The sequence below is a fragment of the Cyclopterus lumpus genome, chromosome 6, assembly GCF_009769545.1.
Source record: "Cyclopterus lumpus isolate fCycLum1 chromosome 6, fCycLum1.pri, whole genome shotgun sequence".
Classification (NCBI taxonomy): domain Eukaryota; kingdom Metazoa; phylum Chordata; class Actinopteri; order Perciformes; family Cyclopteridae; genus Cyclopterus; species Cyclopterus lumpus.
The window spans coordinates 13,176,732-13,204,667 of NC_046971.1; the positions used below are offsets into that span (position 1 = coordinate 13,176,732).

The following is a 27,936-nucleotide window of genomic DNA, read 5'->3' on the forward strand; positions in this document are numbered from 1 at the left end:
CGGAACTTCCTTTCGGACTCTGAAATGAACTTAAAGTGGACAGTGAAACGATTTCTTCTTATGTCGTTTTCAATCTCCCACTTGCTGTTATTAGAGGGTGAGTTTGACAGTTTTACTTTTATCCCAAAATGTTATGATATTCTTGCAATAAGGTTACTTATGAATGTGAATAACATTGAACAACATACAGGTATATGAATAGGTCTACCAATATTAGTAACTATTTTTATATTGTTAAGTGACATACTCTTGTTTTACAAGTTACTTTTTTAATATTATTGGTGTAACCTTTCGTTCTCTTTAGTGGTCATTTGCTTTTATACATATCATAAAGCACACTGCTCTCCCTTACTGCCCCTTCATATCGTTGTTTCATAACATGGCATCTAACTGCTAAATCATTACAAATGACACAGAATTACAAAAATGTTTCTGAGAGGACTCCTCTTGATCTACATTTAGCGACATTGCAGAACTTATTTTATAATAAATAAATAACCGATACATATTTTAAAAATGTAATGTTTATTGTATAACTTTGTGTTTAGGAGCTCAGAGCCGACTTTCAGTGGCAGAAGGAAGAATACAGAGGTAAATACAAGGAATAAATTAAAAATATGTATTTCCTGACATTACTAGTGTTGCCAAAATATAAGTAATATTAAAATATTACTTGTATGATATTTCACAGGTCATCCTCTCAATTGTATAGCAGTGATTAATGCATTTGCAGTTTCTGTTTCTGTCACTAGAGTGTGTGGCAGAGACGGCATATGAGTGTGTTTGCACTTGTGTGTGTGTGTGTGTGTGTGTGTGTGTGTGTGTGTGTGTGAGGGTCCAGTTAAGAATAGTGTGTAGTCTGAATTCAAGTGGTGTAAAGTGCACTTAAGTCTCCCCTCTGACTGTTTCTTCCCACTAATGTGCATGTTTGTGTGTGTGTGCAGAAGGGCTAATGCACTTCGGAGGAAACGGGATCTCCTTGGGGAGGAGGTTGGTACACTACACCTAAGAGAACCAGAGGAGTGCAGGGCACCCACAAGCGCACAACACCCTAACTGCACAAAGCTGTCTTTGTAAAGAATGGGACACACATCTCTGCAGCCAAAAGTCTGCAGAGAAAAGTCTGTTCTACCAATCCAGAATCGAATCCTCTTTATCTAACCCTAAAAAGCTCTTCTCAATTTTTTCTAACCTCCTTGACCCCCCTGGACCCCCCCCCCCCCCCCCCCCCACCTCCCTCCACCCTTCTACCAAGCCACTTTGTTGACTACTTTACAAAAAAGATAGACGACATACGCTCCTCATTTACTAATCCATCTTCCATAACTACACCTCCAGTAACTTCACCTTCTTCCCCCTTGTTTTCCTCTTTTATCCCCCTGTCTCCTAATCAAGTTCTTACCTTGGTAACCTCTGCCCGCCCAACCACCTGCCCCCTTGACCCCATCCCTTCTCACATTCTCCAGTCCATTGCTCCGGACCTTCTTCCCTTTCTCACCCATCTTATTAACACCTCCCTCTCAACCGGCTGTTTCCCTAACTCTCTGAAGGAGGCAAGAGTCAACCCTCTCCTGAAGAAACCCACTCTCGACCCATCTGAAGTCATTAACTACAGACCTGTCTCTCTCCTCCCCTTCCTTTCCAAAACTCTAGAGCGAACTATCTTTAACCAAGTCTCCTCCTTTCTTCACAGTAACAACCTTCTAGACCCCCACCAGTCTGGATTCAAGACAGGCCACTCAACAGAGACTGCCCTCCTTGCTGTCTCTGAGCAGCTTCACACTGCTAGAGCAGCCTCTCTCTCCTCTGTCCTTATCCTTCTAGACCTTTCCGCTGCCTTTGACACAGTGAACCACCAGATCCTCATGTCCTCCCTCCAGGACCTGGGTATCTCAGGCACCGCGCTCTCACTCTTCTCATCCTACCTCACCGACCGCTCTTATCGGGTAACCTGGAGAGGATCTGTGTCTGAGCCTTGTCCTCTGACTACTGGGGTCCCTCAGGGTTCAGTCCTTGGTCCTCTTCTCTTCTCTGTACACCAACTCTCTTGGCTCTGTCATTCACTCGCATAGCTTCACTACCACAGCTATGCTGACGACACCCAACTGATCCTCTCGTTTCCCCAATCCGAAACACAGGTAGCAGCATGAATCTCTGCCTGTCTGACCGACATCTCTCAGTGGATGTCCGCTCACCACCTGAAAATTAACCCGGACAAGAATGAACTTCTCCTCCTTCCAGGAAAAGGCTCTCCCACCCACGACCTGACTATTAACTTCAACAACTCAGTGCTGGCTCCGACTCCGACTGCCAGGAACCTCAGAGTGACGCTCGACAGTCAACTCTCCCTGTCTGCCAACATTACCGCAATAACACGCTCCTGTAGGTACATGCTGTACAACATCAGGAGAATACGACCTCTTCTCACTCAGAAGGCGGCACAGGTTCTGGTCCAGGCTCTGGTCATCTCACGGCTGGACTATTGCAACTCCCTCCTGGCAGGTCTACCTGCTAATGCCATTCGACCTCTACAGCTCATCCAGAATGCAGCTGCTCGACTGGTCTTCAACCTCCCGAAATTTACCCACACTACTCCGCTCCTCCGCGACCTTCACTGGTTACCGGTGGCCGCCCGCATCCGCTTCAAAACATTGGTACTTGCGTACCGTGCTGCGAACAGATCGGGTCCGGTCTACATCCAGGACATGGTCAAACCGTACACCCCAGCCCATTCACTTCGCTCGGCTTCTGCCAATCGGCTTGTAGCTCCTTCACTTCGAGCTAAACACTCAACAAAATCACGACTGTTTGCTGTGCTGGCTCCTCATTGGTGGAACGAGCTCCCCATTGACATCAGGACAGCAGAAAGTCTCTACATCTTCCGTGGCAAACTAAAAACACATCTTTTTCGACTATACCTTGAATAGGGAAGGTAGAGCCGTAGTAGCACTATAGTAGCACTTAAATGTCCCTTACCAATAGCACTTTGTTGTTTAGCACTTTAATAGCACTTAAATGGCACTTACGGATAGTATTCTGTAGTTTAACGTTATTGAAGAAATTGTACTTGCTTGATTCTTGTTGTTCTGAGTTTGGACTCATGGTTTAATGCACTTATTGTAAGTCGCTTTGGATAAAAGCGTCAGCTAAATGACATGTAATATAATAATATAATAATACACATACACTTTCTCCCGCTCAACCTGACGCAACTTTTAACTTAACCAACGATACAGCACTGTGTCACTGACGCTGTTCAAACTTTAGACTTGTTTAAGGAGCTACTCTTAAGCATTTATTGTTCATTGTTTTCCAAGACATACAGACCGCTGCTGTCGGAGGGCACTCTGTCACGCAGCATTTTACACAACTACACGGCCAGAGATTCCTCTTCAGGTAAATATGCTTATGAAGCAACCCATTCACAGATGCTTAACACCATCATGATCCAGGTAGACTCCGGTAAATTAACTTGAGTTTGTTTGTGTCTTTCCCAGAATATTGTGGCTGCCTTAATGGTGGCTGGTGTCAGGATGGTGGTGTGTGTGACTGTGCTCAGTTCCAGGCACTAGGAGACCGCTGCCAGATCAGTAAGACACACACACACACACACACACACACACACACACACACACACACACACACACAAAGCTACATATCTTCCTTTGGTGTTGGATCAGATTTGTCAGAGTATCATCCACATTACATTGTTATTGTTGATTGACAAGCACCTTTCCTGGTATGCAACAGACTCATTTGGTAAGCAGGTTTACACATTTTGTATATCAGCATACAGTATACAGTTACACTCATTTAAACAGGAATGTGTATCACAATGTTTCTGTGTGTGTGTCTGTGTGTGTGTGTGTGTATGTGTGTGCACATCAGACTCACCAATCCTTCAACAAAGGTTAATTACATGCACACACCCCAGTATTAATTATCATATTTCCCCACATTTCTCTCTCTTTCTCTCCCCCTACTCAGACATATGCTTTACTCCCTACAGCAGCAGATATACAGTGAAATGACTTGCACTAAGATAACAGGGTCAGGGCTGAGTGATGACGGTTCTGGTTTCTATATTCAGAACAGACTCCTTATACAGACTTTCACGAGATCCAAGGTCACAATTATTCTAAAGACATTTTTCTTTTCAGCAATCTAATTTTGTGGTGGCACACATGTTGGAAACAATATAGTTCCTTAGCAACCTTTAAATGAACGGAGGCTGGAAATGAAATCCTAAAATAGCTAAATAATGCACATATTTAGCAGAGTCAAGTAAAACATAATAGCATTAAAAACAAGGTTCCTGAAAAAAAATCATGAAAGCCTGATTTAAGACAAATAATCAAGCTTCCCATCTGTAATGCAACATGTTGAAGGTCTGGGATCAGAGCTGATGCCACAGAACACATCTTCTGAAAATGTTTAATGTGATTGGGACATTTTGTTAATTGAAAAATGGTATCTTGTCATTTTTCCTGATCTGATGTGAGGTCGTATGTGTACAGATTGCAAAGCCCTCTGAGGCAATTTTGTAATTTGTGATGTTGGGCTATACAAAATACATTTTTAATTTGGGTATTCATTTTAGGATGTCTGACAAAAACTTTGTGTGACCACATGAAGCTTTTCCTCTCAGTACCTAATCAGGGCCAGGATAGAGACGGGATCTGCAGGTCGTGGGGTCAGCACCACTACGAAACATTTGATGGAATATACTTCTACTTCCCTGGAACCTGCTCTTATATTCTGGCCCAGGACTGCCACGCAGCTGCACCACAGTACACGGTGTGGGTAAGAGCAGACATTAAATTACCCAGAATTTAACCTGCATATATATATATATACACACAGACTGTGTTTACAGTCAAATTAAAATAATCCAGAGATCACATTCAGAAGCTAAGATTCAGTGGTATAAAACTACTTTAACCAACCAGAATCCTTTGACAAACAGGAGTTAGAGAAGTGGTAGATAACAGTAGGCAGCATGCCAATTAGCAGATATTGTCAACACTGTGTAACATGTTATTTTCATATTCCTTTGGTTAGTTTGTCTGTTTCTAAATCCTTTTGACTTATTACATAATTTTGCAGTTTAAATTTGGGAACAGAAGACTACCTCTTGTTGCATTTAAAACTCATATTAAAGGGACAGTGATGGTGTTTTTAAGGGGGGTTGTTTGAGGTCCGTATCCATAGTCAGTGTGTTACCTACCGTAGATGGTGCTCGTCATGCACCCAGTCAGTAGAAACATGAGAGCAATATACTGCTGTGGACAGGGGCAGCAACAAAGCATATACACCTAAAAGAACAGCCCACTTTAAAAAATCAATATCCGTGTTCAGTGTTCGCTATGATTAGGATATCTTCACCGCTCTATCTTGCCACCAGGCAAGTCATTTCCGACTGAATTAAAAGTGAAACCCATCTATGCTCTATTCAAAGCCAACATACAATTTCACTTTGGTTCCGTCAGAAAATTGTCTGAATATGTAACGACAATTTTAAGTGATATTGTAATAGGTGGGTCTTAATTGTAGGTGTTGAAATTACGTTTCCATCCATAGCAGTACCTTTGCTCCCGTCCTGGCACTCCTGTCTGGTTCTTCAAACTGACGGTGTGCCAACTGCCATCGACTGTAGGAAATACCCTGACTTTTTTTCACATTTCTAAACACCCGAACTACCCCCTTTAAAAGCTGACTTTTACAGACCTCGTTTAAATGATAAGTCTAGCGATATTCTGGGTTTTTTTGCCTATAAATCCCATGAATAGACTAAAACTATCAATAAATCACTCCGACTAACAAGTATTGTTTAGTCAAAACTGAATATAGATAGGTACATTGTTTTCCAAAAACACGTTAGTAAGCCACACTGTTGGACTGGGTGACATGTTTCTTTACTACCATAGAAATAGGCACTGTAGTTTATTTGAAGTCTCCAACAAATGCACAATTTCCCCCAGTTTTAGTACTATTTGCTAATAACTACTACGCCAAGCTTTATGAGGACATTTTTAACAGATTAACTAACCGATTAATTGGTTTTTTTTTTGTCTAATCCCTTTTAAAAAGAGGGTTTTGTATTTAAAAATGAGGCTCCCAAAGTGTTTCTAACTCTGTCTATGCCTTGCATCATCTCTTATACATTGTTCGATAGTTATAGCACAAGTAAATTAAGATGTGGCAGCAATTCAGAGGGTATATCACAACAGCCATTTGCAGCATCATTAACAGACAGGTGACTGTTTTTTAGAAGGCTTGCTTAGGTTACAGGTCGTGGCTAATCCTTGGGACAGTAAAACATGTCCATGCTTTTCCCCCTGTGACCCTTTCTTTCACTCTCTTTCATCTTTTTCTTGTCTTCTCAGGTCCACAACAGCAGAGTGTGTGACGGAAGTGTGCACTCATGCCCAAGAGCTCTCAGTCTGTTCTTCCCAAATGAGGAAGAGATCCACATCTCTGGATATCAGGTCCACCAGGGAGGCCGCAGGTGTGTGTGTGTGTGTGTTGCTTCCATTGTAGTAAGAAAAAGACCCACAGATAGATTGTTAAAGTCTTTAAACATCTTGTTAGAAAACTGTAATAACAGAAATGGAAAAGCAACTCAGCGACTCACCGGCCCATCAGCACCCACCATTATGAGTATGATTTTCAAAAAGCTTGCATTCCCTGTCACTCTCTTGACATTTCCTTCTCTGAAATGTCAGGTTAAGTCTGCCTCACACTGTTGGCGGTGTGTTTATTGAGCGACTGGCCGATTACCTGCTGGTGAAGAGTGTGTTTGGCTTCTCTTTGGCTTGGGATGGAGGCTCGGGTGTCTACCTGAAGATGAGTGAGGAGCACCAGGGGGGCCCCTGTGGCCTATGTGGGAACTTCAACCATCTTACTGGCGATGACCTCACCACTGCCCGTGGTAAGACCGGCCCCCATCTGTTTATCCCTTCTCTCAGCACCCACTCACCTCAATTATTATTATTATACACTCAACACTGATTCTGGACAATTATAGGAGCGGTGGGAGCTGGAGAACAGAGTGAAAGGATAGGGAGAACAGATAGTTTGAGTTTGAATGGCTGGAAGGAGAAGACATTCTTCCTCAGATGACCAGTAATATGAACTGTAGTCCCCTACTTGTTTGAGCAGAGAGCTGTCCAAACATTTTATGTTGAATCTAAATACGTTTCATGACAATATAGAAAGATAAATAACTGCGTTCATGTTTGAATAGTGCATAATCTGTACAGTATCTTTACCTTATCTTGTATGTGCTTAACAATTAATGTATCTGTTTCCTGGGGCTTGTGTGCCGAATGTGCATACATACATGGGTGTTGGCTGTGTGTTTTAGGCATTCGGACAGATGAACCTGCAGCGTTTGCAAACAGCTGGGCAGTGGACCTGCCTCACGAGAGAGCCTGTCCCTCAGTAGACCTTGACTTCAATGGGCCCTGCCACTCTGAGTCAGATATGGATGTAAGAACCACAAACACCTTCTCTCTACTCAGTATTATTATTGGCATACACTCAATTGTATGTCAGCATGGTATACCATGTACATATTGTTATTGCCTGGCAGAAAATATAACTACTAAAGTTAGCTTTCTCGCGGTTCAAAGACAAAGCAACTGACATCTCTGCGGATGTGTTAAGAGGATGGTCCTTGTGAGTTAAAAGACTGCAGCAGTGTTCGTTTTGCTTTAGCTCTCTGTATATTTTATTATGTGCATTATATCCATACCACACTGTTTTTATTGTGCATGTGTGCAGGATGCCATGGAGAAATGCAGTGCACTTCTCTTCTTCCCCTTTCTGTCGTGCCATGAAAACATTGACCCAAATCCTTTTGTGGCCAGCTGTGTGTCTGACCTTTGTGTGTAAGTCCAAACACTTTGTTGATACATTTGTTGTTATCAGTATAAGCCAAGTTACAGAATTAAACTTCCATCATTTTTCAAATAAAATAAATGCGGTTTCCCAAAAACAATTCATATGTAGCTTTTTCTTTTTTCTTTTTTTTTAAGATCTGATGACGAGGAAACATTTTGTCGAGCCTTGGTTGAGTACACAAGAGCCTGCTCACATGTTGGATATCCAATAAGAGAGTGGAGAGACAGCTTCCCTTCTTGTAGTAAGTTACAACTGCGGCTCCACGTACATTTATATTAGGTCAACATGTATTCTATGCTCATGCTCTGTAATCTGCCTTTGTCTGAAACTCAGGTGTTTGTGTTTATATGTAGATGATGGCTGTGAGGAGAGTTTTGTCTATAGAGACTGTATCAGTTGTTGTCCACCCACCTGTACATTTGAGAAAGAGTGTCTAGGAACCAACTTGCATTGTCTGGACGGCTGCTACTGCCCTGATGGTATCTACTTTTCTACTAATCACTGTTAAATAATGTTAGTTCATTGATCTCTAAACATACTCTAAAATGTTCAATCTTCTTTTCCACAGGTCTCATCCTACAAAATGGAACATGCATTGCTGTTTCTCAGTGTCCATGTGTTTACCATGGTACTTCATATTTACAAGGACATGTGCTTCAACAGGGATGTAGTGTTTGGTAAGTCTGGTCATGTAATCACTCGTGAGCATGCGTCAGAACGGCATTGCGTCATCGCCAAGGTCGCGGCTTCATTTGCAGGAAAAATACACACTTTCACATCAGGAGAGGAAAGGTAAAATGGCAAAAAGCTGTTACGTAATGGGTAATCTCAGGCTTTCGCACTGAGATTTGAAGCACATAATATATGTAAATATTTGCTTGCTTGAGTGGGAGGCGGCTGTAGTACAGTCATACAGTAGAGCAGCATGATGGCCGTCACACGCTGCCTGCGTGAGCAGCGTGTGACGGCTACCTCGGTGAACTGCTGCGTCGTGTGGTACTCATAGTCTATTCATTTAAGGAGCTGTGCAAGTCGATGCATTTTACACTGTCCTGCAAATATGTCTGAATAAAAGCCTTGTGTCAGCCTCGCCTTGATCAAACAGATGACCCACTATTAAGAGGTTGGTTACTTACAGAAACGCCCTACATGTAGCCTAACAACAGCTGGTGATTCTATCAAATATGTCTAGATATCCAGAGAAGCAATATCCGGCCACTGTGTGTGGTCTTTGATCAACATGGAGGGGGAAGGCTGAAGGGGCATGACAACTTTCAATTTCAACTTTCAATCAAAGTTATTGCGATTGCTCAGATTCAGGCAAGCTTCCAAAATTATTATTAGACTAGTTTAACAAGAAATAAATGCATACAAACAACAATTACAATCCAAACACACGTCAAATGACATTCACATCTGTAGGACCTCTGGTTTTCTCTCCCTTAAAAAGTGGCGTCGTTCTGATGTATGAACTATAGCTCTGCCAATGTGCTGCTAACCTACTGTATGTTATTTGCTAGTGTGTGCATGGGAGGAGTGTGGAACTGCACTGAGAAGAACTGCACAGGTGAGTTCACACTTTCAGAACAGGTCAGTCACTCGAGGTGAAACTGAATTCAGATAAAGTATTGTACCTCTTTTCCCTTCTTAGTCGAGTGTTCGGTGGTAGGTGACGTGTTTGTGACGACATTTGACGGTCGGATGTTTCTCCAGCCGGGATCGTGTCAATACGTCCTGGCAAAGAGCCGCAGCAGCAGCAGATTCACCGTCACGCTGCAATATAATACATGTGCAGAGGTAGCGTGCATGGTTACCTGCATACACGCACACTCACCAACCATACAGTTTTCTTTCTACATAGATATAACAGTCGGTCTGTGTGGTCTGTGCATCTACAGCAGCAAGTGTGTATTCAGTCAGTGACAGTGGTGTTGGATGAAGATGTGAGTCGACAGATTACTTTGACCAGAGAGGGGGAGGTGATAATTGGTGTAAACCCGGTGCCTGTCCTGCCCTATGTTGATGGTAGGAATCACAAAAGCTCTCTGGTAAACCACAGGTTCATGTTACATATCAAATGCAGTCAGATTACGCTGAAATAATTGCTGTTTTTACTGTAATAAAAAGATGATTACAAATGCCTTCTTTTACAGTAATTTCATCTTTGATCATGGGTTTCGATGTTTGTTTCTGGGTACCTAGATGCATTGGAAGTGCAGAAGCTGACCTCTGTGTTTACACAGTTGAAGGCAGGGATTGGTCTGAGGCTGCATTATGATGGTCGAGGAGGGCGGGTCTATCTGCAGCTGGATAGCCAGTGGCGTGGACAGACGCTGGGCCTTTGTGGAACCTTCAACGGAAATCTACGAGATGACTTCCTGTAAGCAAGTACTTCCCACTTATAGATCAATGTTAAAATATCACTATACCTGACTGTGTGTGTGTGTGTGTGTGTGTGTCTGTGTGCGTGTGTGTAGGTCCCCAGCAGGAATGATAGAGGGCACACCTCAGCTTCATGCCAATGCTTGGAAGGTTTCTTCTGCTTGTGTGGCTCCAGTCAACCTGCCCATCATAGACCCATGTGAGATGAACCAGCACCATGGTAACAATGACGTCATCTGTTTTTATTCTTTCTTCTTATTATTCTCCTTGTTCTTCTTTTGTACTTGCTGTATTTAAGTTGATTTGTTATGAAGAAAATGTAAACGGTTGAGGATAAATGTCATCAGCTCTCCAGACTGCACTGGTCACCCGGACATCCTAAATATGATTGTGATAGGGCTGTCAGAATCAGCCAAAAATGACACATAGCTTCGAACTATGTGTGATCTATTTTTTGTATCATCGTTTGTTCAGACCATAATTTGAAATGTGTTCCACGGGTTGTGTGTTTGTGTGTGTGTATATCTTCTAGTATTCTATGCATCCAAGTGTGAGGTGCTTCTGGGGAGTGTGTTTGCCCCGTGTCATGGCTACATCAGTCCAAACATCTACCAGCAGCAGTGCCGCTACCAGGCCTGTCGTTGTGGAAGCAGCTGTTTGTGCACAGCACTGGCTCACTACGCTTACCTCTGCTCCAAACATGGAGTCCACGTTAATTTCAGATCACACGTATCTGAATGTGGTGAGTATTTTTCTGAGTTGCTTTTTTTTTCAGAATCAGAAAAACTTCAGAATCAGAACAACTTTATTGTCTGCTATTGTGATTGAGTTATTTTGATGTGGCTCACACAGTACACATAGAGTAAAAACAAAATTGCTTTAGGGGTACAGTATATACAATGTGTGTGTGTGTGTGTGTGTGTGTGTGTGTGTGTGTGTGCTTGTTTGTTTACACAGGAGTTGTGTGTCTTGGAGGCATGCTGTACCACTCTTGTGTGTCGTCTTGTGGGCGTTTCTGTCGTGCTCTGTCTCGCACGGAGACGTGTAACCCTGACGACTGTGCCGAGGGGTGTGGCTGTCCAAACGGCAGTTACCATGACGATGTGCGCCAGCGCTGTGTGCAACTGTAAGACTTTGATATATCATCCTAATAACAGTCATCAATTGCTATTTGGCGGGATCACACATACATGCAAACACCACCAGAGAAAGCCTCATCCTTCGTTAATGTAATTAGAATAAAGTTACGAGTTTCTCCTCAGGTCCCAGTGTCACTGTTACTCCATGGGTGGTGTGTCACAGCCAGGGGAGGTGACCTTCAGCGCCTCTGGCCCCTGGTGAGTCACTGCTGGCCTTTACCTTCCCTGAAAAGGGAAACTGACTTTGGCTGCTCTGCTGATCACACACAGTTTAACATCCTCACACATACTATCTGTCTAATACATCTGAGAAAGCGATTAAAGCTTAAGTGATTGTGAAATGAGACGTAGAGCTCTTAAGCTAATCTTGTGTTTGATACCATCACTCTCTTTTTCTCTCCCTTCCTGTCTCCTCCATCAGCCTGTGCAGAAATGGAAAGATGGAGTGTGTGCCAGAGGAAAAAGGTAACCTCTCCGCTCTCCCCCCTCCCTTCAGTTCCTGTTCTCGTTCGTTCCAAAAACAAAGTGCTGTTTCAGGCGGTGTCCCTCTTGCTGAAATCAAGAGCCTTATGTCTGGACTTGTAGCTTGTTTCCCATGACTGGCTGTTGTGTTTGATGTTTAAGGCGACTGGGGCATTGATTTTCTTTGCGCGCGTGTGTGTGTGTGTGTGTGTGTTTTCGTGCATGCACATAGAGCCTGATAGTGTAGAGGTCGGAGAGTGTCCAGAGGATAAAGTGTACCACAGCTGCGGCGAGCAGAGAGGAGGCGTGGCCTGTGCACCAACCTGCCGTAACCTGATGTTGAACCTCACCTGCCCTCCCAGCACACCATGCATCCCTGGCTGTGTCTGCCCTCCTGGGTAAATACGCATCTGCTGCCTTCAGATATTGTTGTCTCTTACAAAGACCATAAAAGTAGTTTTTTTCAGTTCACTCTGCAAAACTTACTAAATGTTATGAGTTATTTACCTTTCAGGGAATTGCGTCTTTCTGTTTATTTCAGAATAAAAATCTACTTGCAGATTGTGTAAAAAATGCTTGAGATCAGTGATTTATTAGAGTGACCATTTCTTTGCTGTAGTCCCTGCCACACTGTCACACTAAGATAATGTAAATTCTGCAAAAGAAAACAACAACTTAAGGAAGGTAAATGTTAGTAATGGATCACATTAAACACTAAATCTAGTCTCTGCAAGTGGATTTCATGCTGTAATGAAAGCAACTGAAACCAGCGGCTGTCTTGAAGTAGTTTGTGGTCTTCTGTAATCAATGAGCAAAATGGATTTTTTATTCCAGTCGTGTATGCTTGTGTCAGTTACAAATTGAAAGTCTTCATCAAGGGCAACTTGTCTACATACCGTGGAAGGTTTTCTTAATTACTTTCCACAACTACAATACAGTAGGTTTTACTCACAGAACTGGGAACATTAACTTAGTGCAGTATGGGTTTTAAATCAGGTGTTTGCATGTTCTGTGCCACCTACCTCAGTTATGTTTTACCTCTGTAGGCTGGTGCTGCATCATAGCAAGTGTTACTATCCAGAGAACTGCCCTTGTGCCTGGCTGGGCCTCGAATACCTGCCTGGAGAAACTGTGGAAACACCATGTCACAAATGGTACACACCTTTACTGCACTCCCCATTTGTATTTTCCCATAGATGGAGAAACAGACTAATCAAATTCATGTTTTACTGCATTTACTATGTGTTATTCTGCATGTATAAAGTAATTTCTAACCAACTGTATCCCATGAGTATTCATTCCTCTTCTCATGTGCATCTGCCTGTCTGTCTCCTCAGTGTGTGTCACCGTGGCTATTTTAACTGCAGCTACTCACCATGTCCAGCTGTGTGTACAGTCTACAGCGACAGACACTACCACACCTTCGATGGCCTCGAGTATGACTACTACTCTGACTGTCAGGTTTACTTGCTTAAAGTGAGTAGATTCATCGTGTGTGTATCTCTGTACGTACATGTGCAAATAAAAGTATAATGTGTAAGAATATGTAAAATTACGTAATTGACCTGACAAATCCATAGATTCAGTTTGGGTACTGGAATGTCAATCAGGTGGTGTAAGAGTGCTTGTGCTAGACTGTCAGAGAAGTGTGTGTGAGAGATAGTATGTGTTTAAGTGCAAAGCAGAAGCATCCTCCATGTTTCCTGACCAGATTTTGATCAGAGAAATACGATCCAAGCTTGTTACCTTGGAAAAGAGAGGGATTTTTAATTAGAGCAGATTAGATGTGCGTGTGTGTGTGTGTGTGTGTGTGTGTGTGTGTGTGTGTGTGTGTGCGTGTGTGTGTGTGTGTGTGCATGTGTGCGTGTGTGTTGCTGGGTTTGCACCATGGTAATGCTAGCAGACGATGCTCAAAGCTGTAGCGACACAAAGAGACCAGTGTTCACTTCAAACCCCAGGACTCCTGCGCTCCCAGGGATATAGAATTAGAATTAGCAGACATTCCAATTCAGACCTAACAGGCTGTCAGCCACCGTGCAGACCTGAACATAATGGGGAAGCAGGTCAGAGCTGTGTCTTAATTGCCTAGAGGTGCTTCCTCTTCTTGTCACCCCTCATGTATCCAGAATGACATTGTTCTCTGAAACGGTAGAATCAAATATATTGGCTTACTGGCTGCTGTGGCTAAAGTAAAAGGGAAATGGTGAACAAACTTACAAAAAAACACAAACAAAGCTGACGAGACTTCTCTCCTATACAGTAATATGTTGTCTTTCCTACTCACCAGAGTTCAGGAGAAACCGAGGTGTCCATTGTTGCCCAAAACAAGGACTGCTATGAGAGCGGCATTGTGTGCATGAAAATACTGGTCATTCACGTGGGACTTACCAAGATCTACTTCACCGACAACTCTGGCAGCCCTGTATGGAATATAGCCACGTCATTTATATACATATATTCTCTTTTCCTCTAACAAATATGTAAATGAAATATATCAATACAAATCCAGTGAATTCTGCTCATATCAATTTCTTTGTTTGGTCTTGCCTTAGAGCCCGTCCACTGTTGTAGGTCGAGGATCAGAGTTTAAACTTTGGAAAGCTGGCTACTACACTGTGGTTCACTTCTCAAATCAGGACCTGACCATCCTGTGGGACCGCAAGACTACTGTTCACATCAGAGCTGGACCTCAGTGGAAGGTCTGGACCAGGAGTAGATTTTGCAAAAGATTTTTTCGTGGGGATATATAAATATAGTCCTAAAAAGAAATATATATATATATATATATATATATATATATAAATTATAGACTTTTATTATGAAAGGACTCTCAACACATGGCTCAGTGTCTTTATTTCTGATTTAGGGCCTTCTCAGTGGGCTGTGTGGAAATTTTGACAGTGTGACAGTGAACGATATGACCACCTCCAGCCACATGGAAGTCAATAATGCACAGACCTTTGGAGATAGCTGGGCCCTGGGACAGGTATGAGTCAGCCTAGCTCCTCCACTTCATTAATTCTCTCCTTATCCTCTTTCCTCTTTCTGTCTTTGGGAATCTCCCACCAATCAGTCTTTCACTCCTCTCGAGCTCTCTGTTGCTTCTGTAATTTATGTGTCTCTCTCTCTCTCTCTCTCTCTCTCTCTCTCTCTCTCTCTCTCTCTCTCTCTCTCGCACTGATATTTAAGAGTAATCAGACACTCAATCAACTTCCGTGCGTGTGTTTTGTGGGTTTTAGTGTGAAAGTGACTATGTAGTTGAGCGACCGTGTGAAGGCGACTTAGGCAGACAGCCGTACGCCAAGAGGGAGTGTGCTCTCCTCTACAGCGATGTCTTTGCACCCTGTCACAACGTGGTGAGTGCCATTGAACTGATGCACACACATACACACAAACATAAAAAGGTTATCTTGCATGCAGCAGGGGAGTAAGGGTTGATGAGGGGTTATGGGAACAACTCTCAACTGATCCCAGTGAACACGCTTCTCCTTAAGTACCACACCAGATGCAATGCAACACACACAGACAGACACACACACACTTCGTTTTATTTCAGTGTTGTATTCCTCTATGTGGCCAGCAGATGGAGCTATGTATATACAAAAACGATAGCCAAAGATAACACTGGGAAACCCAGAGTCACTTTACCAAATGGGACATGTAAGAACTAATCATGCATATTTCTTTTACAATTCCTTTGTTCTCAAGTGTGATGCATTTAATGTGCATTTTTAAGTGGCACAAAACTGTCACTTTACCAGGAAGAGTTTGTTTCTTTTCCTTGGGTCATTGTAGAAAACAGTTTCACACAAATAAATACATCTAAAGGGTAGGAGCTGATTTGACGCTTTATTCTATAAGTTCATGGTTAGATGACACATTCTGAGAAGTCACATTCCCTCAAGCTGTTCAGATTTCTTTTCAAAACAGAAGTAAGGGATGTAAAAGAAAGAAATTGTACTGTACTAGAGAACACAATTCAGTCCCCCTGCTGTATAGGTATAGGGCAATTGACACATATTGTAATAACGGATACACTTACAGTAACTATTGTTGTTTAAATACATTCAATATTGATGGAAATAATAGGGTTAATTTCAATTGTATGATAGTGCCCACATTTCAATTGTATTGATACAGAATGTTTTTGGGGATTGTATAGAACCAGTATAGAAAATAACAAAGTCTGAAGTACTCCATGGAACCTTTTTAATAACGGGGCTGTATTCAATTACAAGCCTGATTGCTACACTCAGGTTGCAGCACCCTACCTAATCAATAGTTGTGCTTCTCACATCAAAGGGGTCAGTAATAATACGTATCAAAGTCTTTATGGGATTGAGTGTGATGTTTTTGTGCATTGCAGCAGCCCTTGTCAGAAACACAGAGGGCCAGTTCACTTTGCATTTTGTCTGTGTGTCATAGAGCTCATCTGATCCCCTCTGCACCAGAGGTTGACCCACATTCCTTTGTCCTGATATCTCATCACTCCTTCCCTGTCTGAATAATTGAACACTACTCACCCCCTAAACAGTGTCCCCCAGTGACATTCGCCTGGTTCATTTTATGATTGTGTGTTTGTTAGTATGTAACTGTGTGTGTTTGTGTGGCCATGAACACATGTTGTGCGTACCCTCCAGGTGGATGTGTCCTGGTTCTATAGGAACTGCCTGACAGACACTTGCAATTGTAACCGTGGGGGAGACTGCGAGTGTCTCTGTACATCCATTGCTGCATATGCACACAAATGCTGTCAACAGGGGGTCACAATACACTGGAGATTGCCCTCTGTCTGTCGTGAGTACACACACACACACACGCACACAAACTGTTACTGCACTTCGGTCAGAGAAGTGACCCCTGCTTACCTCTTTGACCCACTTTCGCCAGTCTCTCCTTGCAAACACCAATATTCTGCTATTGTTCACCTTATTCACATATTACCGCACACTTTTGAAATGTTTTATAACTTCTGAACTGTCTTGTTCTCTTTTAGCCTATGATTGTGAATACTATAATCAAGGTACGTATGAGTGAGGGTTAGTTTCTTTCAGATAGCTATTTTGTTGATTGTCATTTAAAAAAACTTACACACTCCCTGCTAGATTGTCACTAAACCTATTTCCTCTCTTTTCCTCGCTTCCCCGTAGAGCTAGGTGATGGCCCATTTTCCTTGGTGAGTGCTGTTTATAATGACACCATGTTTGGAGTGAATCGTACCAGCAGCTCAGTGTTTCCTCTGGTGAGAGAGAGAACAGGGCAGTTGCCTGCCCCAGGCTTACTGTTCAACTTCATGATCACAGCAGGCTTGCAAAAGGACAGAACATCTCGTGAGCATCCACATTCACACAATTACACACTACTACTCTTTGTTTTTTGGGTGATTTAACCTCCATTCGCTTATTTTCACAGGTGTCCCTGTGGTGTCACTAGAGTCTGCAGAGAGACCAAACTATTTCCTTGTCGTGTCAGGACGCAGCCGTCTTCAGTTGGAGCGCTGGAGTCGAGGGCCGGAGTTTAGTCACAGGGCATCCTTTATCCAGCACCAGGGGCTGTTTCTGCCAGGTCACACCTCGTTCGAGCTTGTCGGCCAACCTGGCATCTTTCTGACACTGACACGTACTGCTTCACGAGCTCAAAGATACGACTCCTCAGAGGCCTTCAAGGCCAGCGGCAGCTTCACACTGGAGGGTCAGAAACACATGCATGTACTCAACAAACATACATGTGTGGGTTTACATGAACACAAAATCTAACTAATGAGGTGTTTTTCCTCTTTTGGCAGAGAGTACCTTTGTGATACCTTACCGTATGATGTGTGAGTGGCGCTACCAGGCCTGTGCTAGCCCTTGTGTCCACACGTGCAGTGACCCAGATGCCACCCGCTGCCAGTTCCTGCCTCCGTAAGACGCTCGGTTTATTGAAAACACGAATTATATAACAAACATTATCAATGCTTACCATACAAGTTTGTGTATGTTGCAGTGTGGAAGGCTGCTTCCCACGTTGTTCCAAGAACATGGTCCTCGATGAAGTCACCAGAAGATGTGTCTACGCAGAGGACTGTGAGTACAGCGGATCAGTGTTTTTCCATAGAGCAGTTATGGTTTTCTTTTACAATACATTTATTATTATGTTTTTAAAATCAATACAACATATTTACTTCAATATTAATCGTTTCTACCAGGTGTGTCCCTTCCCCCAACTCCGACACCCTTTGCATATGTGACGCGGTCCAACAGAACTACTGCAGCACCATCAACAACTACAACCACGACAACTACTAGTACTACTACTACCACAAGGCCTAGACCCACAACCACCACTATGCCCACTACCACAACCACCACTGCTACTACCAGAGCAACAACTACCTCCGTGACTACTGTCAGGCCCACAACAACCACCACAACTCCCACTACTTCCAGTACGACATCAGCCACTGAGCATGTCACCACTCCGCTTACCCCGTCTCCGTCGGCAGCTCCTCCTTCTCCTCCCACCACTATTGTTTCTACCACTCTCACTCCCTCAACCCGGCCAGAGACAACCACTCTCAGCACAACTGAGATGACCCCCACTCAAACCACAGTAACCACAGAGGTGACCACAACTACCACTACAGCAACTCCCTCCATTGTACCCACTGAGGCTTCTACGGTCACCCCAGCTGCTTCTCCCAAGTACCCTACTACTCTTTCTTCCACCATCTTGCCCTCCATTCTTACCTCAGCCAGCGTTACCACAGCATCGACAGCATTGACAGCATCGACAGCATCGACAACATCCCCGGTAACCTCCACTCCACCTCCTCTAACCTCCCCCTCCACTCAGCCACCTCCTACCGGAGCAGTCACAACTGCTGCCACTTCTGTCCCTGAAACCACCACTAAAGCGTCGGCCACACCTCGGCCTCCACCTGTAGAAACAACCATCACGATGGAGACCACTACCCCAACAGACGCCCCAATAGTTATTGTGACAACCTCAGCACCATTTCCCACAACCATCGAGCCCACCACTGAGCCGTTATCCACAGAGATAATCACAAGTCCTGACACCTCTACTGTAACAGATGAAGCATCAACCACACATCCGCTCCTCTTGCCCACTACTCCCTGCACAGTAAGTGTTATACTTGCACACAAACAAATTGAAGATACATTTGATGGGACAGTTAATGATGTAATTGATGTCTTACATTAATTCCTTTACTTACAGTGGTTTCAGGTGATTATTTCAGGAGTTTCTCACGGCAGTAATTTTGACTTGTGAGCCAGCATGAACTATATCAGGACCTTGAAACTGAAGCAGTTAAATTAAATCAAAACATCAATAATTTGAATGAAGACTGTGCATTTATTAGGGAGTAAAGGACTTTACTTTTGGAGGTATTAGTATAAACTTGTGTACTTTTTTAGATTGTCAAAATGCACATTATTACTCTATGCGCATGTTTTAATCCATAACCTATTTACAGGTAGGCACTACTGTACAATATTGTGTGGAAGGAAAAAAGTCTGCAGATGGCTATGAAGGAGTGCTGAGACATGTAAACATGCTTTGTAAAACAAAATGTGTGTTGTTGTCCCCACAGCCTCCGTACTCCTACCGCATCGATGATTGTGTTGAGTTCATCTGTTTTAATGGGGAGCTGCTGCTTCACAACTCCTCTCTACACTGTCGCTACAACACCACTCAGCCCCAGTGCAGTCTGCTGGGCCTGCCCATCCTCATCAACACAGACGCCTGCTGTCCTCTGTGGCAATGTCCCTGTAAATTTGGTTTATGTAAAAAAAAAAATACTGATTTCCCCTGTGATTCAGTAATAGGCAGGTGTAGTGATTAAAATCCAGTGTTTACTGAAAGGATCTGTGGTTGATTGTACTGATACAATTGCCTTTGCCAGGTCGCTGCACTGTGATGTCAGACCTGCGTGTCATCACTTTTGATGGCAACAATGTGGCCTTGTATGATAACGGCTCCTACATCCTGGTTAACCTTCCCATGGAGACTATTATTGGCACCGTTGAGAAATGTCCTACCAGCCAGGTAACGCCCAGAATAAAATATGTATTGCATGATAAGACATCTTCGAACTATTTTGTGAAATGTTTTGTTTTCTTTGTAGAGTGTAAACTCCATCAGACGAACTGTGAGTACATTCTCTTCTGCCCCTATCATTCACTACAGTTGTAGTTGCATTAAAATCAAAAGCTGTTTTTTCAATTCATAGTTATTATATTGTATTGTTACATTCTTTTATTGAACTCCCCTACAGAGTCCTACAGGTGGAACATCTGGTCTGTGTTTTAGGAAGCTGAACATTACTACCTCCTCCTACCGGATCATTATCAACCGACTGGATCGCAAGGTGAGTCTCTAAACTTAACATACCGCCAAGAGTTCAACTTATCTCACGCAAATAATGTGATTCTTCTGTGCTTGTCTGTCTCTAGGTGACAGTGAACTACAGACCTGTTAGACTTCCCTTTTCCCGTCACTCTCTTTATGTGGAAGACACAGGGAGCATGTACCTGATCCACACACCTGGCGGGGTCAGCATACAATGGTATCACAGCACTGGCATCATGGTGCTGCAGTACATCGCTCTTTACAATGCCTCTGTGCCCACTCGAGGCCTTTGTGGTGAGTCCCCACAGACACTCCAGCTTTGACATCAGCAGCAGCCTCATTCATCTCAGTGCCTTCTATCAGCACCTCAAGGCTTAATGTCCAAACAGCAGCATCACTTTGACTTGAGTCATTATTGAATAGGACAATTTGAGATGTTGAGAGCCATATGGTTTAATTAACCACACACATTATCTCACTTCTCGTATATATATTGCTCACTGACAAAGCAGCAATATATCTCACACACACACTTAAACCAAAACATATGTCTGCACATTATGTCAGGTTGTTGTGATGGGAACCCAGAAGATGACCTGAAGCTGCCCAATGGTACAGTGGTCCGAGAAGTGGGAGACATGATGCTCTTCCTTCAGGCTTGGAGAGTCCACACAACCGATGAAACAGAACACACACGCAGAGTCGGAGACAACTGCACCATTGAGGACTGCTCCACCTGCCTCTCCATGCTCCGCCAGAGAGCCTTCATGCCATGCCACAGCAAGGTAGTTCCAGTATACACCCAGCATTTTACAAGCTTGATCGTATTTAGTTACTTTGCCACGACTTCAGTAAGTGGATTGATTGACATTCTCTGGTTCCAGCATTCAACATTTGAGGATTTATCTCTATTTCTATATCATTGTGAATTTAACGTCTTTAGGTTTTGAACTGTTGGTTGGATAAAACAAGCTATTTGACAACATCATTGTGTGACATTGTTCTTGCACCTTTATAACCTTTATTTTTGTACACATTTTGGGATAAAAAAAAATTATAAAAATGATTATCTCTTAAGGCCCTTCATGACTTTGGCCTGGTTGTGTGTTTTCAGGTTCCTCCAGAGCAGTTCTGTGACATTATGTGGGCGGGGGACCAGCACTACAAGGATCACCAGTGTGACTTCCTGGCGGCGTACGTGGCGGTCTGCTACACACATCAAGTCTGCATCAGCTGGAGACGATACAACTTCTGCCGTAAGGAGACACGGGCTAAGAAATAACACACACAAACGCAGATGTACTGATTCTTGTCTCTCATTTGCTCATGCATTGCTAATTGCCTGTCATCCTGTAGCATTGCGGTGCCCCCCTGGTAAGGAGTATCAGCCGTGTGTGAGCACCTGTGCCAGTCGGACCTGTCTGAACCGAGAGTACTACGAGGAGACCACCTGCTCCTTCATCAGAGAGGAGTGTGTGTGCCGCAGTGGAACCATTCTGCACCGCGCCGACTCCCCTTACTGTGTAACTGAGGATCGCTGTGGTGAGTGACAGTATTTACATGACTTTGTGATGGAAACAGCACTGTTAGAGAATTTATTTTGGACTGTATTTTAGTCCTATAGTGTGTATTTACTTGGTGTTATATTTCCCTGGATGTATCCAGTGTGCACAGATAATGAGGGTAACCCCCGGGCCCCGGGCGAGGTGTGGAATGGCTCTGCCCGCGGCTGCTGTATGTACAAGTGTATGGAGAATGGCTCTGTGGTGGCTGTCGAGCCAGACTGCAACTCTGTCCCTACACCACTGTGTGAGAGGGAGGGAGAGTACGTGCTGGATGTGTTGGAAGAAGGAGCCTGCTGCCCAAAGAAGATCTGTGGTGAGTTTAAAGATGAAGTTCTTCTTTGCCAAGCAAAACATCTGATCCAAATACAAACTTCTGGATATTGCATTTGAGAGATGGTGGTTTCATCTTTTCCCTTGGCTCTGCCCTTAAGTCTTATCCCTTTATAGTAATATTATATTACTTGTGACGTTTGACCTATTCTGTAGCAAACCAGTATCCCCAAATACTTCTAATTTTCGAGACCAAAAATCACAACATTTCATTGAACATATATGACCCAATAAATATGTTTTTCTCCTCTTCTTTTTTTGCTCCTTCAACAACTTGTCAGACTGCAACATGACCATCTGTGACAGCGAAGCTCCACCTTGTGATAATGGGAACCGGCTAGTGATTGGTTACAGTGCTCTGTCCTGCTGTCCCGAGTACAGATGTGGTGAAAACAAAATTGAATTGCTCCACTTTTTACTACAGAGTTTTTAGACATGCTGTCAACTCTTAGTTTCATGGGATATTTGGCCTGAACACTTTTCTGTGACTGTTTTTTCTCAGAGTGTGACCCCATGGCATGCCCCCCTGTGTCTGCCCCCAACTGCAGGGAAGACCAGTTCCTAGTGGAAGTCAGGGGAGCAAAATCATGCTGCTACTCGTACCTTTGTGGTAAGTTTTAATTGTGGTTCACAGGTCAGTCTAAAAATGAAATCGGAAGTCTTTGGCAGGAGGTTGGCCATCTGTCTCAATCGTTGGCACCTCCATCAATTACAGTAACACAACTGAATTTGTTGGGTTTCTTTTCTGTCTGAGCAGTGTGTGAGTCTTGTATTGAACCCATTCCAAGTTGTTCACATGGAGAAATTCTGGCTGTGGATCTGAACACAACCAACAGCTGCTGTCCACAGTACCATTGCGGTAAGTGCGTGTGTGTGTTTGCAAATGTGGGTTTTTGTGTCTGTGTCTTCAAAGTCATGCTTGTATTTTCTCCCATGTGTTACAGTGTGTGATGTCAACCTGTGCCCTGAATCATCTGTGATGTGTGCACCTGGTCTCTCTTTGGTTCAAACTGCTGTCCCTGGGCATTGCTGCATGCAGCACCACTGCGGTACACACTCAAAACACTCGCATACATATGTACACGTCCTATTTGTTGCTGGTGGGTGTTGAGACGATGGTTGGATTAATCTAAGAAGTTGTTATGCCCGCCATGTATTTGCATAAACTTCACTCTCTTTAACTTCCTCTCTGTCACTCCCAGAATGCCAATGTGAGGACAGCGCTCTCCCCATCTGTCAGGTGGTAAGTCAGCAAAAAGTTGCAAAACAAATTACTGTCTAATCAGGTCTTCGCTTGAAGGAAGAAAAGGTTAGCGAATTCAGTCAAGTCAGCAATCTGTTTTTCTCTCAGGGGGAAGTGCGGGTCGAAGTTCCAGACAGTATCACCAACTGTGGCTGTCTTCAGCATACATGCCGTACGTGTAGAGCAAGCAGGAAATCACCCCCCCACACACACACACACACACACACACCTGACACTAGTGTGATGATTGACATGCTGTTGACATGAGTTTCATCTACTGCCTCACACTGTTCAAATTCCAGGCTCCCTTCATATTAACCCTGAAAAAATATTTCTATTTGTCACTTCTGGTATGATTATGTATCCTATGTGTTTGTGTGCGTGTACAGAAAAAGCAGAGGTGTGTCTTTTCCAAGGGGTAACAGTCCTGGGCCCAGGCCAGTCTCTAATTCAGTACTTTGAAGGCGAGATGTGCTACGCTGTTCACTGCCTGCATCACAAAGATCCAGATTCCGGCTTCTACGCCATGGAAATTTCCTCCGTCAACTGTTCCCAAAAATGTGGGCCTGTATGTTTCCACAGTTACAACATTTAGCACATGCCTCGTCTACTTGTCTTCCCTTATGCGTCTTGTACTAACCCTTCATTTATGCATTCGGCTCATCTTTTTAGCATCAGGTGTACGTAACGTCCACAGATCCTCAGGTGTGCTGCGGCTCCTGTAAAAATGTCTCCTGCACTTTCAACAATGAAAACGGGACAGCAGAGCTTTTTGCTGTAAGAACAAATACACCTACATGTGCTCATTGCTCCACGTTTTGAGTAGCGCTGATTGTGAATGTGTGTGCAGGCAGGGAGTTCCTGGGTGGAGAACTGTACGCGTTACGACTGCATGGAAACAGCAGTGGGAGCAGTAATACTTGCCTCTGGGGTGATTTGTCCGCCATTCAATGAAACAGAGTGTATTCAGGTCAGGACCTCTAAATGTACTATTACGCTGAATTTAAGGTGAAACTCTTGAAGCCATTTGTTTTTTTTACATTCCGTTTCAGGTAGAGACGTTCTAATGCACAATTATAGTTGTTAGAAATGGATGCAGTATAATACTGATTGAACACTGTGTCAAATTAACAGTACAGTTTAATTCTCTGCTCAGTCTTTTTGTCTTGATTGATCAATATTTTTATATCCACTTTCAACTTGTCACTGTCAATTATGACTGGAGGCTAATTGATTGGTGCACCCATATTATGAATAATGTTTTTTTATGTTTGACTAAATTGTTTCATGACATTACATGTCATTTAGCTGACGCTTTTATCCAAAGCGACTTACAATAAGTGCATTAAACCATGAGTCCAAACTCAGAACAACAATAATCAAGCAATTTCTTCAATAAAGTTAAACTACAAAGTGCTATCAGTAAGAGCCATGTAAGTGCTACTAAAGTGTTAAACTACAAAGTGCTATCAGTAAGAGCCATTTAAGTGCTACTAAAGTGTTAAACTACAAAGTGTTATCAGTAAGAGACATTTAAGTGCTACTAAAGTGTTAAACTACAAAGTGCTATCAGTAAGAGCCATTTAAGTGCTACTAAAGTGTTAAACTACAAAGTACTATCAGTAAGAGACATTTAAGTGCTACCAGAGTGCTACTACGGCGCTACCTTCCCTATTCAAGGTATAGTCGAAAAAGATGTGTTTTTAGTTTGCGACGGAAGATGTAGAGACTTTCTGCTGTCCTGATGTCAATGGGGAGCTCGTTCCACCAATGAGGAGCCAGGACAGCAAAAAGTCGTGACTTTGTTGAGTGTTTAGCTCGTTTAGTCGTTTAGTGTTTCCCATCATTAGCTCCGGTTTTTCATCTTACTCTCTTCTTACAGAATGGCGGTGTGGTTCAGAGCTATGTGGACGGTTGCTGCAGGACATGTGAGTCTCCAAATTTATTTGATGCTTCTGGTAATGCTTTGAGCTGTCAAAGTGGTGAGCGCCTTGTTGCCTGGCAGTGGATGGGCTTATTGGCTGAGTGGTTGGGGGTGGCCTGTTGTAGAGGGTGGAGATAAAGCCATGTGTTGGTCTTTTACTACATTTCCCACAATACCTCGCTTTCCTAGTGTGTCCCCAAATCTTCTGTTGACATATTCAAGAGCCAGCACAGCTTAGACAGAAGGAATATTTGTTGAAAATGATGAAGAAAATTCGATAGAATGATGAAATATGACAACATTTATTATGATTACTAATGCAAAATACAACTTCCTGAACTTGTGCTTTCAAGATGATGATGACGTGTAAACTGTTCTTCATGTCTACTTTACAATATGATATTGAGTAATGAGACATTTCAAAATTGTGTGTATTGAAGCTTTAATAAACGTGCAGTGGTGACATTTTTCTCTCCTCTGTGGATTCGGCATTGCAGCCTCGCCCGCTTGCCTGCTTTTGCAGCGACCTTGCAGTTTGGCCAATCAGGGTGCTCCACGGTGAGCGATGAAGTTGCGAGGTGGTGCAGGGATTAGAGTTTGCCCTGCTGAGCTGCTCTTTGTAGGACATCAGATGACTGAGTTCCTTGGCTGGCTGCCCGGAGTGGCCCAAAAAATAAATTAATTTCATGTGCATGCCAGCTGCACCGATTCCCTCCTCTGTGTGTTTGTGTGTTTCGCTGAACTGTGTTTTCTGAACCAAACGTAACCTTGTGTGTGTTCTCATGACGTTCTTTGAACCCGGCGGCTGTGATCCTGACGGTGCTCCCAGGTTCTGGAGTGGGTGTTTTACCGTTTACCATTAATCCCGTAACCCCCACTGGTAGTACTAACTGTGACACAGGTACCACTACTTTCCACTGTCCCACTTACAATGATCATTTGGCATCCTGGCCCTCAGTGACTCATTCACTTGCAATTTCAAGCTTTGTGTGAATGTGAGTCTATTGTCTAATTTATTTACTTGTCTTTTAATCTTTTTCCTTTCACTGGTTAACCCCAAAAACACACTACAACATGAACTAAGGCTGCACGATTATACCATAATAATAATCAAGATTACCGTTCAACAATATTGAGATCACAATCATATAACACGATTATTCATTGGTTTTAGAGACACATTATTTATATTGCACTTTCACATTTTAATAAACAGAGCACTGCTCTTTCTACTAATGTACACATTTTTGCATCAAATGAGGTTGTTCTCCTTTCACTGAATTCGGTGCATTTTTGTGTTGCCCATCTGCTGTTTTATAAGAACACAGAGCAGACAGTCAGAACAAGTAATACACATTTAGTTTTTCACATGCTGCTTTTTTTCTGTTGCGTGCCCATAGCAACATGACATCTCGACAAAAGTGAAGCCAAAACCTCTCTTAGTTTAGGAAGCGCTTCATTTGATATTCCGCAGAGTTTCCTATGAGCTACGATTAATATTCAATTAATTGTGCAGCCCGACATTAACAACATCTAACTTGCAATAATCAAATTAATAGTACCATCCATCAGACAATATGCAATGTTAAATATAAGCGAGAAGGCTTTATTAAATCAAAGTGTCAACGGCAGTTGTGAAACAAAATAAGCTCCAGTGGGACACATTCATCCATTAGGAGAAAGCGGAAGCTCATTTACTTTTTTCCTACATTCCAGCCCTGCACATAATCATTTTGACCAGCTTTGATTAGCTTAAAAGTAAGGTTAAGTTTAGGTCAGTAGCCAATAAGAGAGACCGATCTCTGCTATGAGAACTGTGCCCCTCCCGTCACCCAACTGTCAATCAAAGCAAGCTCCTACTGCTGGGCAACAAACACACCTGCTCAATAGGCCTCTCGGGTTTGAGTGACAGATCTCTGCAGTGAAACCATCAAAGAGTATGTTTCTGCATGGGCATATGTTTACCGTTGTGTGTGTGTGTGTGTGTGTGTGTGTGTGTGTGTGTGTGTGTGTGTGTGTGTGTGTGTGTGTGTGCATTTATTTATGTATGAACTTGCATCCTCATGTTGTCTGCTTTTATTTGTAAATTATCCTTCTTTCTGAGTGTTACTCTGTGTATGCATCTTATTTCTGAACATGTGTATAGGTAAAGAGGACGGTAAGACTTGCAAACGTGTGGCCATTCGAACAACCATTCGAAAAGAAGACTGCAGGAGCAACGCACCGGTGAGAGAGGAGAGACATGCTAACTCAATTATCATTATTACATTATTTGTTTTAAACTCCTCCTGTCATCCTCCTGTCTCCTTTCTCTTACAGGTAACAGTATATTCCTGTGATGGGAAATGCCCGTCAGCCACCATATTCAACTTCAACATCAACAGTCACGCCCGGTTCTGCAAGTGCTGCCGCGAGAGTGGACTGCAGACCCGCTCCGTCTCACTTTACTGCTCCCGCAATGCCACAGTCGTGGTGTACCACTTTCAAGAGCCCCTGGACTGTTCCTGCCAGTGGAACTAAAAAAAAAGAGTCCAGGCAGAAAAATGAATGAGAGCATAACAAATGAAGAGAATGTATGAATAGAGGAATTCATTCGACTCTTACAGTTTACTGTTTAACGAGCATGAAAAC

The 27,936-nt window shown here is 43.2% G+C and overlaps 1 protein-coding gene across 1 annotated transcript; it reads left to right on the forward strand.

The window, feature by feature from the left end:
• Positions 1 to 11: 11 nt before the first annotated feature.
• otogl (otogelin-like) lies at positions 12 to 27,933 on the forward strand. Its single transcript, XM_034535290.1, has 58 exons — positions 12 to 97; positions 549 to 591; positions 945 to 1,022; position 1,559; positions 3,318 to 3,396; positions 3,498 to 3,590; positions 4,649 to 4,803; positions 6,387 to 6,508; positions 6,726 to 6,931; positions 7,367 to 7,491; positions 7,786 to 7,892; positions 8,040 to 8,146; positions 8,259 to 8,384; positions 8,474 to 8,582; positions 9,426 to 9,472; positions 9,557 to 9,702; positions 9,804 to 9,930; positions 10,108 to 10,285; positions 10,383 to 10,507; positions 10,820 to 11,029; positions 11,245 to 11,413; positions 11,550 to 11,624; positions 11,848 to 11,891; positions 12,121 to 12,286; positions 12,935 to 13,042; positions 13,226 to 13,364; positions 14,176 to 14,310; positions 14,441 to 14,587; positions 14,755 to 14,874; positions 15,128 to 15,244; positions 16,529 to 16,685; positions 16,885 to 16,911; positions 17,039 to 17,218; positions 17,301 to 17,579; positions 17,674 to 17,791; positions 17,874 to 17,953; positions 18,076 to 19,013; positions 19,486 to 19,663; positions 19,798 to 19,940; positions 20,020 to 20,043; positions 20,170 to 20,262; positions 20,348 to 20,537; positions 20,811 to 21,028; positions 21,358 to 21,499; positions 21,600 to 21,785; positions 21,909 to 22,121; positions 22,420 to 22,524; positions 22,641 to 22,748; positions 22,896 to 22,997; positions 23,083 to 23,187; positions 23,341 to 23,381; positions 23,490 to 23,553; positions 23,771 to 23,949; positions 24,054 to 24,158; positions 24,232 to 24,351; positions 25,264 to 25,309; positions 27,452 to 27,531; positions 27,625 to 27,933. The coding sequence occupies exons 1-58, from the start codon at positions 25 to 27 to the stop codon at positions 27,823 to 27,825; spliced, it is 7,899 nt and encodes a 2,632-aa protein (XP_034391181.1). The 5' UTR covers positions 12 to 24; the 3' UTR covers positions 27,826 to 27,933.
• Positions 27,934 to 27,936: the final 3 nt, after the last annotated feature.

Coding starts and splice junctions, on each gene's coding strand:
- otogl (XM_034535290.1), top strand. CDS start 25: ATGAACTTAAAGTGGACAGTGAAACGATTTCTTCTTATGTCGTTTTCA. Junction 7,492..7,785: donor ACTCTGAGTCAGATATGGAT/GTAAGAACCACA, acceptor GCATGTGTGCAG/GATGCCATGGAGAAATGCAG. Junction 15,245..16,528: donor TTGCACCCTGTCACAACGTG/GTGAGTGCCATT, acceptor CGTACCCTCCAG/GTGGATGTGTCCTGGTTCTA.